Genomic DNA, 18,665 nt, shown 5'->3' on the forward strand with positions numbered 1-18,665 from the left:
TTTAATTGGTATCCAAGTTCACCTTCCATCTGATACTGCATTTTTCCAAACTTTCCTTCTTTGGTGCAGACTAGCTTTGATAAATGACTTGCTGCAAAGTTTTCAGTTGATATAAAAACGACTAGACGCTTTTAAATAACGCTTAACTTTATAAAGTTAGAGGACACACACACACACGTTACATCGATTTCCTTACAGAAACATGACAGTTTGAGCTTAACCATGGCCAGCTAACATTAAATTACTCAGAAGTTAACCGGACTAGGTGACTTTGTCTACAAGAACGCTGCTAACTACATTTAATCTCCTCTACTTTTGACTAACCACCAGTCTCAACTTTATAGAAGTGGATAATGGCGGCGCTTTTACGTTATTGTGATCAAAACTCACGTTCAGTTAGCTAAGTTTGAACCGTAACGTCTATGCAATAATCAAACCATCAAATGAACACATATTTGTTATCACAAATCTAAAATAGAAAAGTCAAAACTTACCGAAAATAAGTGAGCCATGTAACAGCAACATCCCAAACCGACCGTCTCTGCCACGACTGAAAGCGGGATCATGTTGTAAAAAAACGAAACATAATGCGCATGCGCGGATTAAAACGCATCTTGCTTTTCAGATTAAAATTTACTTGTATTTTTAGGTTAATGTGCTGTGACTATAAAATATTAAATAGTATTTGTAAATATATGAAAAAATTTATTTTTTTTTTTTTATTTTTTTTAAAAAAAATGTGCAAATTTTACTTAAGATGTTCTCGTTCCAACTTAATCTTGATTTTACAATGTATAAATTACATGAATTAATTTAATAGATTTTACCATACCACAAAGTCATTATTTTCAGTGTAGAAGCCTAGAGCAAAAAGGAAGGTCACAGCTGTTGAATTGTTCTTTTTTTCCTCATTCCCCAAAACACAAATCAATCATATTTCACATGATGTGTCAATGTCACTTTGAGGAAGAAGGAGGTAACCACTTCTTCCCGTATCACCGAATATTTCCTAGAGAAGATAAACACATTGATGATCAATGGTTACATTGTTAAAGGGTACCTTTAAACTTGGCCTTATCTTGTGAAAATAAAATGAATAATAAAGAAATGCTCACAAATGTAATTGCAATGATATATGTTTATTATTTGATTAAAATGACAGAAACAAGAGAGAATCAGAAACATTAACCACATTATATTTGATGGAAAATAGATTCCTGTCGACAATTATTACTTATTATTATTTGGATGCAGAGGAAAATCAGATCAAATCTATGAAGTGCTATGAAGACTTGTTTAAGACAACAAAAACCTGCATGACTATCACAGAGCTGTTGTTTCTGTCTTAAATGGGGAACAGCAGATGCCCACTGAAGGTGGTGTGGTGATTTAAGTTGTCATATGCCACGGAGTCACGCCACAGACGCACAAACACAACATCTCCCACCTCTAGCAGCAGCGTAATGCCTTTAGAAGAACTCATAAAACCGGCCGCCTGATTCTCGTATGCCAAGAGAACATTCTCTGAGTTCTTGACCAACACAGCACCTGAAGCGTGGCTGTTGTCTCCATTTGCACCAACTGTCCACTCAAAGTTGTACGCTCCTCTCACCGGGGCAGTGAACACACCTGTTGGTCGTTTGTTTTCGTCATTTTAAATGGAAAATGAAAAGGTTTTTGAACAGCAACATACAAGTGAAATATATTAGAGATGCACAATATATCAACTCTCTGAAACTGGTCCAGTATTAAACCAGAACCAAGCTGTAATGTAACCCTACAGGACTAATGTTCAGCAGCAGTTAGAGTCCACTAAAAGTTCTGTTGTTGCCGCTGACAGACTCAGATTATTATTCTAAGTGTCTGACAACATTATGGGATGGATCCCTACAGAGATAGACCTTTTAGTTAAGAGTCTTCGTTCGTCTTTCTACTGTTCCAATAATCAGGTTTGGTGCAAAAAAGAAATAAATTACTTTTACAAATTCAGTGTTTACCCTTGTTTTTTGGTACGTACAACGTATCATAGAAACACCAACCATATCAACATCGCTAAATATTGGTAATCGGCCAATATGTTGATATCGGTTCATCTCTAAAATGTATTGTTAGAATATCAGAGCTACCTGTGTTTGAGTTGTAGGCATTTCCCATGTTGGTGATAACGTGTTTGTAGATCAGGGTAGTGTCTGAGGGCAAGGGTCCAGGGTTTGATTTGCCTGCACCAGCATGCAGAGAGGCTGAGAATGCAACCTGTTGGACTGAGAGAGAGAGACAGACAGAGAGAGAGAGAGAGAGACAGAGAGAGAGAGAGAGAGAGAGAGACAGAGAGAGAGAGGGGGGGAGAGAGAGAGAGACACACAGAGAGCAAAACAGGCAGAGAAACAGAGAGACAGAGAGAGACAGACAAAGAGAAAGAGAGGGGGGAGAGAGAGAGACAGAGAGAGACAGAGAAACAGAGAGAGAGACAGAGAGAGAGACAGAGAAACAGAGACACAGAGAGACACAGAGAGAGAGACACAGAGAGAGACAGGCAGAGAAACAGAGAGAAAGAGAGCGAGAAACAGAGAGACAGAGAGAGAGAGACAGAGAGAGAGAGAGACAGAGAAACAGAGAGAGAGAGAGACAGATAGAGACAGAGAGAGAGAAACAGAGAGAGACAGACAGAGAGAGAGATACAGAGAGAGAGAGAGACAGAGAGCGAGAGAGAAATGTTATTTTAAAAATCATCAAATATGGGCACCCGGATAGCTCAGTTTGTAGAGTGTGCGCCAGGGGCGTAGGCAGAAATAGTGTTTTGGGCAGGCCAGTACAAAAGTGAGTGGGCCATTTTCAAAAAGACGAAGTAGCATAAAGGACTAACTGAAAAAAAACAGCAACGATTTTACCTTCCAACATACTGCATTACAACGGCAATAGCAGTACTTTCTACAACATGCTCAACCAACAAAGCTCAGTCTAAAAAGTTTGTACACAACAATATAGATAAAAACCTATAGATTGTAACATATTCAGGCTAAAATATATTTGCACCAGCAGAACCAGCAGCATTAGCTCTGCACAGCACGGTTATAAAATTAACCATTTTATTGCACAAAGTGGCAACTAATCATGAACCCAAAGAGAAGGCGTTTACATACTGCAGGACATAGAATAGCCTACATCAGACAAAAATCACACATGCATTGTTGCTTCAGGACTATACGGTCAGATCATGAGCAGCTACCAGCAGTAAAAGAAAATCAAAGAATGAAAACTTCCAGACTAGCATTGTTTGAATTATGAAAGATATAATGAAAAGTGTCCAGCAAGGCTCCAAATCTTAGACAGTGTATTGAGTCCACGGCAGTGACAGGGTCAGAGAAAACTTAAAAACTACGTCACTCACAGATAAGTTCTCTTCTTATTTAATGTGGGCAAAACACAAATGCCTTTCAAATAGAAGCCATCATCAGTGTTCATCATTTCTTACTAAATAGGAAGGTTACTAGGTTACTTTACTTTATACTTTATTAGTCCCATCACTGGGAAATTTGTCTTGGACACCGTGCATAGTCTAGTCCTGCAAAGCAACATGATCGAAGTACATAAAACACATGATCAAAATGCATAAAACACAATAATAGATCATTCACACAATACAGGTTACTTAATTAATAACACAAGAAGCGTGAAAGACGTTTGACTTAATGTTACCTGCGTGAGGGCCTACTCTCTCTCTGATTGTCTGTCAGCTCCGCTGGGGAAATGTCTGCACATGCTGCAGAAAAGCTCGTCCTTATTTCCAATGGATTCCATCCAAGAAAACTACACTGTAACAAATTACTGTAAAAATACTGGATATTTTGCACAGTAGTGTACCGTTTTCCATTAATACAGTTGAATACTGTAAATTCTGATGTCTTTGAGGAACAAAATATTAACGGCAAGCTGCTGTAAAATCTTACGGTAAAAAGCAGTATTTATGTTTTACAGCAAGCTACCTATAATCTTACACACTACACAGGAATAAAACGAGTGCACCTTCAACTTGCGTAACCCTCTCGGTGAGTTGTCTTGACATCGGACCAGCTTATTTTCTCCTCTAAACGACACTTTGGTTCCTGGGGCAGGGAGGCAAGGTAAGCATTTTCATCTTATTGTTTGTTGCAGAAAATGTGCTTGTTCAAACAGTGCTTCTAGAATAAACTCTCTTACGTTCCATTAGCTAACGTAACTTAACTAGCTAGCTAGCTAGTTTATGAAGAGTAACTGACATTTCACTTAATTAACGTTATTTCAAAGGAGTTGTTGATGGAGACATGTCAATGCTGTATCGTTGTTATCTATCTATGTCTGTTTGCACATTCAAATTTACGTTATCTAAGTAAGTAAGTTATCGGTTTTCGTTTTTATTAAGATGTATCTGAGTCACTGTATGATACATTGGCTGGCTAGCTAGCTAGCTAGGTTAATGCTACGACAAATGTTAGCACGCTAAAACGTAGCTAACATTTTAGCTCGGTTTAAGGAGATGTTTATGAATAAACCGTTACTAACCATAGCTAATCCACCGACCGTTGGTAACATACGGACATTATTATTATTGGATATTTATTGCTGAAAGGTGAACATGCAGAAAAAGGAGGAAAATTTGTATTCAGCTATCATGTAGCCTATTTTGAATGCTCACGTTTCCATATTGCATGTATTTTTAATTGTCTGTGTAACATTACTAAAATTTATGTATTAAGTACTTTATGTTGTTCGTTTTAAATAAAAATTGAAAAAATTTAGCTAATGCTGACAAGTTGCCGGTTCCCGCCCAGGGCTGTGGTGTACCTCTGATTTTATACACAAATCCCTGGAAGTTATCTCTGTAAATTTATTTTTAAGGATGAATATACAGAACAAATGTGTAAAGTAGATTACACTCGTTTTTAAAGGAGGGGATTTTGGACAGTCAAGAAAAAAAATCTATTGTTTTTTTAGGTATAACCTTTTACATAAATCAGGCTATGAATTAATCCTAATGTAAAAACCTTAAGAATATAGAGAGGAAGGAAACTGGACATTTTGGTGTAACGTTATGTAAGTTCCATACATTACAGGTGAATAGTGTAATGCATTTTAACAACATGAGACATTAAGATAATTATTTTTTTGAAATGTTTCTGTTTAAATGCAAACAATGCTTTATCTACTGCTAACGTTTGGGCAAATACAGGGTAAAATAAACATGTAATTGTGTATCTGTTTTTTGTAATAGTCTGAAAGAAGACATGCTATGGAAGATAAATAGCCCTCAGCCTCAGCAGCATCAGCCTCCTCCTCAACACACACAGAAGCAGCTAGACCCTATTGGGGAGCAGCCTCCGTTCATGCTGCTGGACCAGAGTCAGTAACAAACCTGAAAAACCTCTTCCGGGGCAGTGGACGTAGCCCTGGAATAAGGAACCCGAAATTCCCTCCTTCAATTGGTAAGAAAGAAAAGTAGGACAAATATGTGTGTTCTACCTCAATGTTAAATGTTACTCAGATCATTTAAAATGTGTGTTCACAGATGACCTCCAGGACTACCAGCAGTACCACGAGGGCAGCTGCCCCACTGCCAAGCAGCTGGAAAATGCACAGTCCAATGTGTCAAGGGTCAGGTCTTTTATATTTTACCTGGCAAACGGACAGACTGTATTGTTAAGTTGGCTGTTTTTTAAGGAACATTGATGGCATCCAAAAGTAAGTGTGACTTTCCATATGAATTATTGTGAAGTGGTTATGACACACACCTGATGTGAACAGTGACTAACGCAAAGCCTATGTTTCTGCAGATACACAGCCCACCTCCAGTCAACGGCACATTTCTACCTGAGGAACATACAGCAGTTCCTCAAATACTTTTGGGAAACCCTGCCTGCCCAGTCTCACCTGACCGCGATGGATGTGGGAAGCGTGTTGCGCCCCGTCACAAAGTGCATCACTGACACAACCAGGAAAGTAGTCCTGCACCAGCTGTCAGTGAAGAGCCACAAGAAGGCCAGGATAATATCCTGCGAGGACCTGAAGCGGTGTCAGGAGGGGGCCACACTGAGGATCCCAGAGCTGCTGGGTAGTGTGCATCCTTCTTTCCAAAATAGTGAAAACAGTCCATCTCCAACGGAAGCCTGCCGTGCATAGTGATGTGTCCTTGTGTGTTTGTGTGTGTTTCTTCCCCTTCGTGTGTTGAAATACTTTTTCTTCTCTCCTTTCAGACGCCCTGAAGGAGAACCTCACATCGTCGCCGTGGTACAGTTTTTACGGCTACTTTGCGGCCTTCACAGCCTCCATTATGGTCATTGCCAGGGGGTACTCGGTAACCTCCGGGTTTGCGAGGTCGAGGAGGCCGCAGAGGCGCACAAGCCTGGCAATGAGGGTTTTGTGATCTCTGTAAGTATAAAAATCTCTGTATCCTGTTGTCATCACTGTGTCCTGTTGTCATCACTGTGTCCTGTTGTCATCACTGCTTGTTAGTCTGTTGTTTTTGTTCATGTTTCCTCTGAAAGAGTCTGTCCGTTTTCTGTGTATTGCAGATCAGGGAACACAACACTAACAAGTCCTTTGGGGTGGCGGAGGAGGAGATCAGCCTTAAAAGGTCCCCCAACTTCACAGACCTGAGGACCGCTATGTCTGCTCATGTAAGTTCTCCTTAGTCACTTCTCTGTTCATGCTGGATTTCATTAAAACTCTGCTGGCTTAACTAACAGTACCAATCTTTTTTTCTTCTACTGTTTTAAGGTCAAGAACAACCTTCTGTCGAGCAGCATAAAGCCACCTTTATGTGCCACAAAATGGCCACCGCTGACCGTTTCTACGCCATCAGCCTCAACTTCCCAGCAAAGAATAGTCCCAGGCCCTCACCCACACGGCCATCACCGATCACCAGAAGCTCCTCCTACTCCACACCAGGAAGAGTTCCCAAGCCTGAGTCCTCCTCCAGTTCCAAGACAAAACCCCTGCCCCTACCAGGAGTCAGGGACCTCAGGACTGGAGAAGGAGAGGGAGTTCATGGGACTAGGTCAAAATGTAAGTAAAGTCTAAGATATGTACTTTAAAGACTCAGTCCATTTATGTTGTTACACCAGACCTCACTCTGTGTTTTGTGTTTGTGTTTCCTCAACAGACACCAGAGAGGCCCGAGAAGTCTCGGAACACGCCAGTGTGCTTCAACCTGACTTGTGTGGTGGGAAACGTCTTCAGGCACACGGGAATCACCGAAAATAAGTTTTGTTTAATTTTTGTTTTGTATGAGCTGGATTATACAGTACATCTACCAAACGATATAATAAAACAACATGGATATTCCATTACTATGGGTTCTATTTCCGACATTTCAGGACCATTTATGATCGGTGATATTGCCATCCTTTTGTAACCCAGACTAAAAGGTACAAGGCACGGATTCACGAGGGAGTGGAGGGGGGCATTTTATAGCATTTGATAAGATGCATAGTGATATTAATCAAATACAGTAATGCACACAAAAAAAATGCAATGTTTTCTATGGGAGAAAAACAAACATGTACATTAGCAATGCCCTACAGGAATTGGGATTTTGTACGTTGATACATTTTGAAACCACTTCAATACATGATGTATGTTCTAAGTTTTACATAATTAAATAATTTGCACATATATCTATGTGTATGTTGTCAGTCATTGTACATTTAGGTTGGAATTGAGTGATACTTGACATTGAAATTATATCAAAATATGTCAATACATTTTGACGTAATTTTGATGTCAATGTTTGATGTCATATTGATGTTAAATTGACATCAAATGCCCGCTGGGAAGTGTGTTTTTTATATAGATTTTAATTTAATTTAATGCAATACAAATCTAAAAGTGATTAAAGTGTAATATCATGTAAAACAACATTTTATTTTCTGAAATAAGGCATACTGGCATAGTAACCCAAGTTAGGTCATTTTTGACCCAACTCCTGGGTTAAAAAGGGACCAACTAATTTCTGGGTTATTTCAGCCCAGAAAATGGTGTTGTTCTTTTGACCCAGAAGTTGGGTTATTTTAACCAAACATTTGGGTCAAGTATTTAACCCAGAAGTTGGGTCAAAAAGAATAAGACAATTTTCTGGTTTGAAATAACTTAGTTATTTTAATTTATTATTATTATTATTATTATTATTATTATTATTATTATTATTTCAGGTTTTTTAATTTTTAAATGTAAAACTTTTAAATCATTAGTTTCATCAGTTTATATCACTGTGAAGATCACATTCTACAGTTTTACAGTAATAAGTTGTTAATGAAGAATACTGTAGGAACTGTTACAACTTATTACTGTAAAACTGTAGAATGTGAGCTGACAGTATAATACTGTAATGTTTATTTTCCGTACAGTACTGTAATATTTTTACAGTACTAAACTGTTGTTGTAGATCACAGTAGGTATACTGTAGAATAACAGTTTAAAGCTGGCGATTCTAGCTGCCAGTAGTTTACTGTAATTTAACAGGAAATTGTGTTACAGTGTATCCATACCACTTTAAAGAGAAGCCATTGTTGTCGCGGTAACTTTTAACAGTGCATTGCTAAACACATCCATGGCAGCTCCGTTGTCTAAACAGCCAGCTAGCTAACGTTAGCTGCTGAAGGCAGCCTGGAGAGTCGGCCTGTTGTTACCGTAGCAACCACCTATGTTCCGAAGGCTTCCTAATTGTTTGATTGTATGGTTTAAACAGTTTTGTTGTAATCAGAAGAAAATACACATTAAACACACACAACTAGCTAGGTCTGTTATTATTTCTTTTTTACATACATTTGAATATTTTTCATAACAAAACATATTGATCAAACTTGGCTGGGCGGGCCAGTGAGTAAAGTGGGCGGGCCAGTGCCGCCCTGGCCCATTACTGCCTACACGCCTGGTGTGTGCCCATATATAGAGGTTTACTGCTCGACCCGGGTTCGACTCCGACCTGCAGCCCATTATCGCATTAATCATGTTGCGATTAAGGGTCGAACATAACACGTTAATTTTTTTTAATCGCATACGCCATTTATTAATTTATTTTTACTTCACACTTTGCCACACCGTTACTTATCATCAAGCTGTCATACTTCCTCCTAACACATCCTCCTGCTGCAGGCTGCAGGCATGATGGAGAAATGCAGCAGCAACACAATTCTGAATGGAGGTTTTTATTTTCCAAAACTCCCAACGGCTCGCAGACAAGTCGAAAGCCATATGCACATTGTGTAAAGCCGAATTAAAATATCACCGAAGCACGTCAAGCTTGAGCTACCACCTACGAGCTAAGCATAGTACAGTTAACGTGACTCAGGTTGATGCTAGTGGGCTCAGGCAAAGCACTATTTTGGAGAGTGCTACTCGCCGACTTGTTATTGAAACCAAAGTGCAAACACTGTCTCATCAACCGGTGATCACTGGATGTCAGTGAGTAATCAAAATAATTTAGAAGTTCCTGCACACTATATTGACTCTGGTAAGTAGGGTTGGGTACCGAAGCGTGCCGAACTAAACGGTAGTAACGAGACCAAATAAGAACAAAAATTTCGGTGCCTCATTTTGTTGCCTGACTTTACACTACACCTGACAGCAGGTAACGTTAGCCTACCTTTAGCTAGCAGCTGGATTAAACATGGTTAAAATGCTGACAGCTAACGTTAAACAGCTGCCCCTGTTGGAATTAAACAGCACAGATGGTGTGTTCACTTAAAACAGGTAGACTCATGGTGCATTCACAGTAATTGTAAAATACCATTTTCCCATCTGGTGGTTGTTCTTGTCGTTCAACAGCAATTTACTGGTGAAATAAGTTATTGTTATAGTTATTAAATTATTATTAAATCTTTAATTTTGACCATGGCCTTAACAATAAACAAGTTGCTGACTGTTGTTTAGTACCATTCTTTTTTTCTTCTTTTGTTTACAGTAAATAAACAATAAACTAATACAAATCTTAAAGTCAAGTTCATAAAGTAACTTTCTTTGCATTCATTTGATTCCCAATCAAGATACACTGGTAAGAACTGCTTTCCATTGTTAATATGTACTTAAAAACAGTTCTGAAAGAATAATAATAATAGAATTTTAATCATTTGATAAAACATGCAATTAATCTCAATTAACTATAGAAAGTCAGCGATTAATTGCAATTAAAAAACATTTGTCGTTTAACAGCTCTAAATCAAAGTGTTTAATTTACTACATTTCTAACAATGTTTAGTATTTAGAAAGCAGGACATGAGTTTAAAATTTAAACAGAATATTTAATTGTTTTTTGAGAATGTCATAGTTATGGCAGCCGGCAGCAAGAACAATGATCAGAGAACAATACCTATTTGTTGTTGCTTCAGCTTGTCCACTTCAGTCTTCAGCTTGTCCACTTCAGTCTTCTGCTTATCCACTTCAGTCTTCAGCTGGGCTTGTTCTGCAAAAACAGAGACAGTTCCTTTAGATATTGCTTTAGAGCTGCAAAGATTAATGGACAACTTGATCTCTCACATTTTGCACTTACTGCTGTGTCTTGTGTAGAAGTTTTACATATTTGTGCTCATCATCATATGTACATTGTATGTACTGGTGTTATTGTTGAATACATTGTCAATACATATTTCTAAAATTGTATGTTTTTGTTGAGTTTTTTTGAATATTTTGAATATTGCCCCCGACAAATAACCCATTTTACAAAAAAAGACTTAAACTAATGAAAACTAATGGTACGTGCTCATTTCATATATATATATATATATATATATATATATATATATATATATATATATATATATATATATATATATATATATATATATATATATATATTGGATTAGTCATTATTCAATTAATCTTACACTATTGTGATAATCGATGAATCAGTTTGAGTCATTTTTTATGATAAAACAGGTAAACTTGTGTGATGTCAGCTTGTTAAATGTGAATATTGTTCTAGTTTATTCTCTCCTCTGGGACAGGAAACTGAATATCTTTGAGGTGTGGACAAAACAAGACATTTGAGGACATCATCTTGGGCTTTTTGGGGAAAAACTGATCAACATTTTTCACCATTTAGAGAGTAAACAAATAATACATTTATCCAGATGATAATAATCAGTAGCTATGTGCAGCCCTACTTTGCTCCAATAAATAGAAAAAAAGTTATTTCTCTCCTTTTGTATATCTCCAAACTGCTATGACACAATCTAAAACAGATTATTACTATACCTTGAGTCTGCAGCGCCATGTCCGCCTTCAGTTGAACCAACGAGGCGGTCATCTCTCTCAGTGCAGCATAGATGTCTGGAGGAGAAGCCAGCTGGCTTTCAGTACTTTCACTTGCAGGGACGGCATCGAGCAGCAGCCACAGCGTAAAACTCACAGAGATCTTCATTCTGTTGTATTATGACTTTGTTTTCCCGTTAGGATGCGGCTTTATATAATCTAGTTGTTCCAGTTATTCAGTCAGGGTGTTCGATTTCAGGAAATGAGGGGGCGACCAGTTTGGGAGGCTGATGACCTTATGTGATAAAGTTAGTGAATGGAATTTGGCCTGATGGTAAACAGATGGTCAGATTGCGTATGTGACTGAGTAAAGGTCCATCCTTTCTGTGTATGAAACACATGATTAAAAGAGAGGTTCAGTTGTTCACTTCAGAAATACTCAGGTCTTTTGATTTCATGTTATGCTATTATAATTAAGCACATAACTATAAAGAAGTTTTTAACTGTTTAAAAAGTTTAACTGACAGCACTAATCAGGATATATCCTTTAACGCCCACTTAAAACAAACCTAAAGAACAGCCTTTTTTCACCTTCGTAACATTGCCAAAATTAGGAACATCCTGTCTCAGCATGATGTTGTAAAACTAGTCCATGCATTCGTTACTTCCAGGCTATTGTAATTCCTTACCAGTGTTTCCCGCAGGAAATTTGTTAGTTAAGGTGGTAGTGTTGACATCTGACCGGGGGGGTCGGGGGGTCGGGGTGGTTACTACACGCTACACTAATACACTAAGTATTACATTTCAATAATAATTTATACTTCTCATCATCATCATCATCATCATCCCTGACTCAACAAAATTATAATAATAACGTTAACGTTGTAACGCAGTCATCAATAGTTAATGTTACTGCAGCTGCTGCTTTCCCTACTAGCAGGCCACAGAAGCGGTGATCCAGAGCCTCCCAGCCATTCTCAAAGCCCTGAGTTGTATCCAACACCACCACGACAGCACACCCAAGGCAGCCTCTGAAGCTGACGGCCTGCTGTCAAAACTCAGCCCATTTGAATTAATGTTCATGTTGGTGTTTTGGAACGATTTGCTGAAGAGGACATACATCCTGTCGAATTACCTCCAAAAAGAGTCACTGGATGTCAACACTGCTTTGAATCTTATTGACAGTCCGGTGGCTCAGATCAGAGAGTTATGCACAGAAGAAGCCTTTGACAGCATGGAGAACACAGCAAGAAGTATGGCCAGAGAAAGCCACGCAGCCACCGAGTTTGCGGAGCAGAGGATTCGCAAGAGAAAAAGGCATTTTGACGAGGACGCAGAGGATGACCAGATCGAGGACAGCAGACGCCGCTTCAAAGCGGAAATTTATTTTTACATTCTGGATGTTTTTGTGGGGCAGTTTGAAAGTCGATTTTCAGACTTCAAAAAAATGGCCAAACTGTTCGCAGTCCTCTGCCCAAAGCGGTTTGAGCACCCTGATGCTGAGGAGAACATGCTTGAGCTGGCCGTTTCTACTCAGAAGACATGCCCAAGCCAGAAGACGCAGTGGAGGAGTTTCGCTCTTTTCGTGCACTGTATTCGGAGTTAAACATGGATCTCACTACCGACGCCGTCCTGCCATTCCTCATTGCCAACAACATGGATAGAGCCTACCCACACCTGACCATTCTCCACAGGATTTATAAAACCCTTCCTATCAGCAGCGCCAGCACCGAAGTTTCAGCCATCTGCGGCTCATAAAGACACACTTGCGTTCGTGCATGGATGAGGCCAGACTGTCCCATCTCACCTTGCTGTCTGTGGAGCGGGACATACATATCAACAAGGACAAAGTGGTTGGCAGATTTGCCACCATGAAGGAGAGGAGGATGAAGATTTAATAAGGGACCATGATGTGTATATAGTTTCATTAGTTGTATTTGTTCTTGAGGATCGTTAAGCAGACAACTAAATGGTAAATGGTAAAAAAATAAATCGTCTAAGAATTTATATTTTAGTTATGATTAAGTCACTCAGAATGATATAAATCAGTTTTACTCAAAGTTTTCATCCCAGTTGAGTTTTCGGTAACACTTTATAATAACTATCCCTAATTCATCATTTATTAAGCATTAGTTAACTGTCAGTTAATGGTTTGTTAAGCATGACTTATTAATTGTTCATATGTTGTTCATCATGAGTAAAGTATTTCTTCACACAGTTATAAATGGTTTGTTCATATACAACAAGCCTATTAGTTAATGATTTGTTCATCATTATTAATTTTTCTTACCTAATTCATCATCAGTAAAGCATTCGTTCACCCAGTTATGGTTTGTTGATAGTAAATAAGCCTATCTAGAAAAATATGTTTGTAAGTACATGATATATACTTATTAGATAATGAAATAACCATCTGTAAATGAAATAATTTTCCCATTATAAACCAGTTGCTAACTATTGCTAAATGCTTTGTTCATCATTTGTAAAGCATTGCTCCTATGTTAATTCTCATAAATAAAGCATTTGTATACACACTCATAAGTGGTTTGTTCATAGTTAATAAGGCTCTTGAAAATTATGTTTATAAATAGAAGTTTGTCACCTAATAAGTATTGCAAAAAACATTGGGAAATTAAATAATTTTCCCTTTATAAACTATTTACAAACTACTAGTAATTTCTTTGTTTATCATTTGTAAATCATAGTTCCTACAGTCATTCTAATCAGTACAACATTTGTATATACAGTTAGTAAATGGTTTGTCCATAGTAAGGCCATGTAAAATGTTTATAAGTTTATTTTTTAATAATTCCTAAATTATACATTAACCATTTGTAAATTAATTCATTTTATCATTATTAACTAGGTACTCAAGAATGTAAAATGTTGTTTAAAACTAGGAAGTTAATGATTAACAGACTATCTACAACTACATTTGTTCATGCCTTAAATACAATTTTATGATTTAGAAAAAGGCCTGAACTAATAGCTGGGGTGTTACTACATCTGTTACAAATACTTACCAATAATGTAATACATGACTAATTCAGGAGTTACTGATGATTAGTTGAGTATATTGTGTGAGCCCATCTTAAGTGAGGACTTTCTATGCTTTACAAAGCATTTATAAATGAGTTGCAAAGGCTAACAGAACCTGGACACACATGTATTGTTCTATTTGGACATGCCTTCAGAAATATGCCTACGGATAGTTAGTGTTAATACATCTTTAACAAGTACTTATCAACACATCAATTCATGATTAACTCATGAGTTACTAGTGATTAGCTTACTACATTGTGTGAGGACTTGCTATGCTTTACCGAGCATTTATAAATGAGTTGCAAAGGTTAGCAAATACAAAGACAAGTAAAAAAAACATTTTAAGAAAAGGGAAAGAAAGGTCAAAGTACTAGAAAACATACAAATATTTATTTAAAACTAAATAAATTCTTCTTTTCAACACAACATTTTTTTATACAGTGAGAAAGAACACACCCCAGGGTAAAAAGAGAAAATGAAAATAAACTATGAACAAAGGGGTATTGAACAAACGAAATGAAATATGAATTTTATGAAATAAATCCTTCACGGGAAAATAGAAAATGTAATTACAATAAATAAAAAATGTATTTAACGCATCCGTATACTCTCAAAAAAGAAACTAACAACAACAACAAAAATATATACATATGTAGATAATAATATTACGTAAAATGTACAAATATTTATGTAAAGCTACTGTAAATAAATTCTTCTTTTCAACAAAGAACACATCCCAGGGGAAAAATAAAGCTTAAAGTAAGGATATTGAACAAACAATAACAAAAAATGCTTCACTGGAAAATAGAAAATGTAATTACAATAAATACAAACTTATGGGTAGGTTTTAATCCGACCTGATGCCCTTTGCTGCGTGTCACCGCCATCTCTCTCTCTCTGTCTTTCCTGTCTATCCACTGTCACTGTCCAATGAAGGGGAAAAGCCCCCCAAAAAAATAATAAAAAAAATAAAAATAAAAACCTCATTAACATTACCTAGGCCTACTTATATTTCTTTGCAATGTTGTGCATTAGCTGACCAAATGCACCATGGTGGTGCTTTTTCGCCAGCCACTCGTTCCACTCTATGAGGGACAAATGGTCAGACAGCAGACTTTCAGAACGATTTCCCCTCAGTCTCCAAATCTGCTCCTTGTAAGTGCGCCAGGCCCTCTCCACATGTTGAGTATGAGCCCCAGTACGGGGATCAACATACCACCTACTGTGATTCACAGAATAATGGTTGTACCCAAGTACTGACAGTAGATGATAGGCACGCCATTCATCACTTACAATTGATGTCCCAGGTCTGACGTGTTGAACCACTAAAGGCACGAGGTGCCCCCTGGACCGTTTCTCCACAAGGCGCAGAACAGGCTTCCTTGACTTTCCATTCACGCCAAGCATCCCAAATACCCACTTCCGCCGGCCCCACGCACCAGTCATTCTTCCTCTTCCATACTGATGCAGGAAAAAAAACAGATATAATAATTTTATTAGTATACTAGCATATTACTATAAAAAAAACAACTTGATTGACTACTGTATTTCACAAGTATCAAAAAGTTATGAACTAAAAACTAAAAATGTACCTTTCGTTTGTGTCGAAAGTGGCTCTCATCAAGGACTACAAACTCCCTTCTCCAACCAATGTGGCCATTTTGGTCAGAGTTGCTGAACTGGCTGCAATGCTGTCTTCCATCATGTCAATTTGACGAAGTCTTAGACCCTGTGAAAATCTTCAAAGGTAAATACAAAAAATGTTGTACTGTTAATATATTTAACACAATACATAGCACATGTGGTGGCAAATTTTATTTTAACCATTATTGATTAATGATTTTAACCATTTGCTTAAAGATTGTTTTAAACCTCCATGAAATGCTGCTCCTTCCTCTTAGACTCTTAAAGACCAGAGAGGGACAGCAGCAGCCATGAACTATTAGCCTAGTGGTTTTTGTTTAAGAAACTCTAGCTTCTCATTTTGTTTAACTTTTTAGCAGACAAAGTCGAGAAGGCCACAAACCATGTCTCCTACTGCCTCCTTAGATAAACTATTGTTTAGGCTAATGTTGGGAACAGAGAGCAGAGAGGAATGTGAGGATGGTTTGACTTTTGGTGATGTCCTCTTTTCAACTATGGCCAGGCTAAAATATAAAGTTAGAGGGGTGGCTTGAGAGAGGTTTTGACTATATGATGATGTGATGTTTAGATTTTAGTTTAGTAATGCTCATTCAGTTGTACTGCATGTACCTTTGAATCTGTATTCTCATATTTTGCAAAATATAATAAATGCTCAAAGACCAGACTTTGGTTTAATTCTCAAACAGTCTTTATATGTTTTCATTTTTATCATTGATATTTACTAAACTCTGCTGCTTCAAGAAAACTTCCATCACATTTTGGCGTTGTCTAGGCAGGACGGTTGCAAACAGTGGCACGGAGGACTCCGTGGGCCTGGAGTCTTGCAAACCAGGAGATCAACGATCAGCCTGCCTCTATACCTCGAAATAAAAACATTTTTCAGAGAGAAGGAGGACAGGACCGCGGAGGACTCCAAGCTGTTTTTCCACTCCGTAAAACGAACAGGAAGAGATTTCTGGCAGCACGGGTAAGATCCAAATTAAACAATTTAATTGGATTGTAAATTCAATAACTGGTCAATTATATCAAAATGAATAATTGCAAAAATCATAAGTATTGTGTTAACAAACAAATTAAACTTATTCTGACTTTTGAGACTGAGTAATTTGATATGTGTTGTGGGTCATTTTGGGTAACAAAAACATAACTGAGGTTATGAATGACATCTTTTGGCAGACACGGACATATTTATGATTGAATTCTCATATGGTGATAAGACAATTGATTGACGGACAAGACCAGTAAGAGAACTGGCAGAACAATAGGCAAGGCCTAAAGAATTAATCCACGAAACTGATAGCACGTTTCTTGATTAAAGAGGCGGACTGCAGAGTAAATAAAATAGTTAACTATTTAAGAGATTTTGACTGCAGGGTCGCACCGGGTTTTTCATACAAGTTTCCCGAGCAAAAACAAATAGTCTATACTCTAAACAAGTTCTGGACCCTTTAAGGACAACCTGCAGGACGGTCTGGGTCGTAACGTTACTCTAAGAAGAGCCTCTTGATTATTTAGAGACAGACTGCAACAAGGCAAAACATACTAAATAGGTCAAGTTATTTGACTATTAAGTTGATTTCGTCCACAGGGCTGTACACCGGTTTTCACGCAAGTTTCCCGAACAAATAACCTCGACGATCACATCGACCAAGACATAGTATACTATAAAATCCAAGAATCAATTATGGGAAACAAAATTTCCCGTTCCAGTGATGCAACTGGACCCATAGTGGGTGAAATGGACCGGATTGTTTACGGTGTCAATCTTATTGGTCTAAAAGCTTTGGCTTTCCGCCAAATGGTTCCCTGAGTTTAGCGAAGCTCAGAATGCTTAAATTAGATTTAGAGCAGGAAGAGAAAAAATTGAAGGGGAAGAAAACAATTAAAACAGAGGTCTTAGAGCAAATTGAGGATAATAAGGCATGTTTTAATGTGTGGATGAAAGAAGCTGATAACAGAGAGAGAAAACAGTTGCAGAAACGGTCCGTGTACTTTTTCGTTCATTCGATTTTCATTTCATAAACAGGTATTGAAAAACAAAAAACGATGGTTATTTGATTTTCGTTTTAAAAACAACATTTTAAATTGAAATACAAGGCTTTTTTTCTTTTTCATGGTCGAAATAAGATAGGAGAAAGTTTAAATATGCTTTGATATTCATTTTCTATTTTATATAACAAAAATAAAATCACTCGAAAACAGAAACGAAAAAAGTCTTGTTTTTTTAGCTGCTAGCTAGCTGCAGCAGCAGCTAATATTACAATATTAGACCCAGCACCGGAGGTCTGATCCCCATGATCTGATCCCGAACCCCGGTGACTCTCTGCCAGATCAGCAAGCTTAACGGCAGCAACGAATTGCAGGATTTGGGGTTGTTAACGTGTGGCGTAACGGTAACGTTACAGCCGTGAACCGAAAGTCTGTTTCTTCAGCTGGTTCGACTCTCTTTGGGGGCGCGTGTGTTCGCGCAGGTAGAGACAGAGAGTCAGAGGGAGGCAGGAGAGAGGGTAATAAATACATGTGACATTATGACGTAACATACCCCATACCCCGCATTATCAAGAGTAGGTTTCCAAAGTAATTTTAGCCTGGGCTGAAAGCAACACTGGTAGGCTAGGCTGGCGCTGTTGCCTTGGAAATGACAACATCCGGTCTCTGAATATGAAAAAACAAGACTTTTCTTCGTTTCTGTTTTCGAGTGATTTTCTTTTTGTTATATAAAATAGAAAATGAAAATCAAAGCATATTTTAAATTTCTC

At 37.8% G+C, this 18,665-nt stretch overlaps 2 protein-coding genes across 2 annotated transcripts in view; both read right to left on the minus strand.

Moving 5' to 3' along the window:
- LOC120543939 overlaps positions 1-18,665 on the minus strand; it is a 309,254-nt gene that overhangs the window by 133,581 nt on the left and 157,008 nt on the right. The window lies entirely within an intron of this gene.
- On the minus strand, positions 1,121-11,389 carry LOC120543944 (complement C1q-like protein 4). Its single transcript, XM_039777373.1, has 4 exons — positions 11,224-11,389; positions 10,340-10,432; positions 2,127-2,261; positions 1,121-1,629 (listed from the first exon to the last, which is right to left on the minus strand). Exons 1-4 carry the CDS (start codon positions 11,387-11,389, stop codon positions 1,346-1,348), a joined length of 678 nt encoding a protein of 225 aa, XP_039633307.1. The 3' UTR covers positions 1,121-1,345.

This window comes from Perca fluviatilis, chromosome 16, assembly GCF_010015445.1.
Source record: "Perca fluviatilis chromosome 16, GENO_Pfluv_1.0, whole genome shotgun sequence".
Taxonomy (NCBI): Eukaryota; Metazoa; Chordata; class Actinopteri; order Perciformes; family Percidae; genus Perca; species Perca fluviatilis.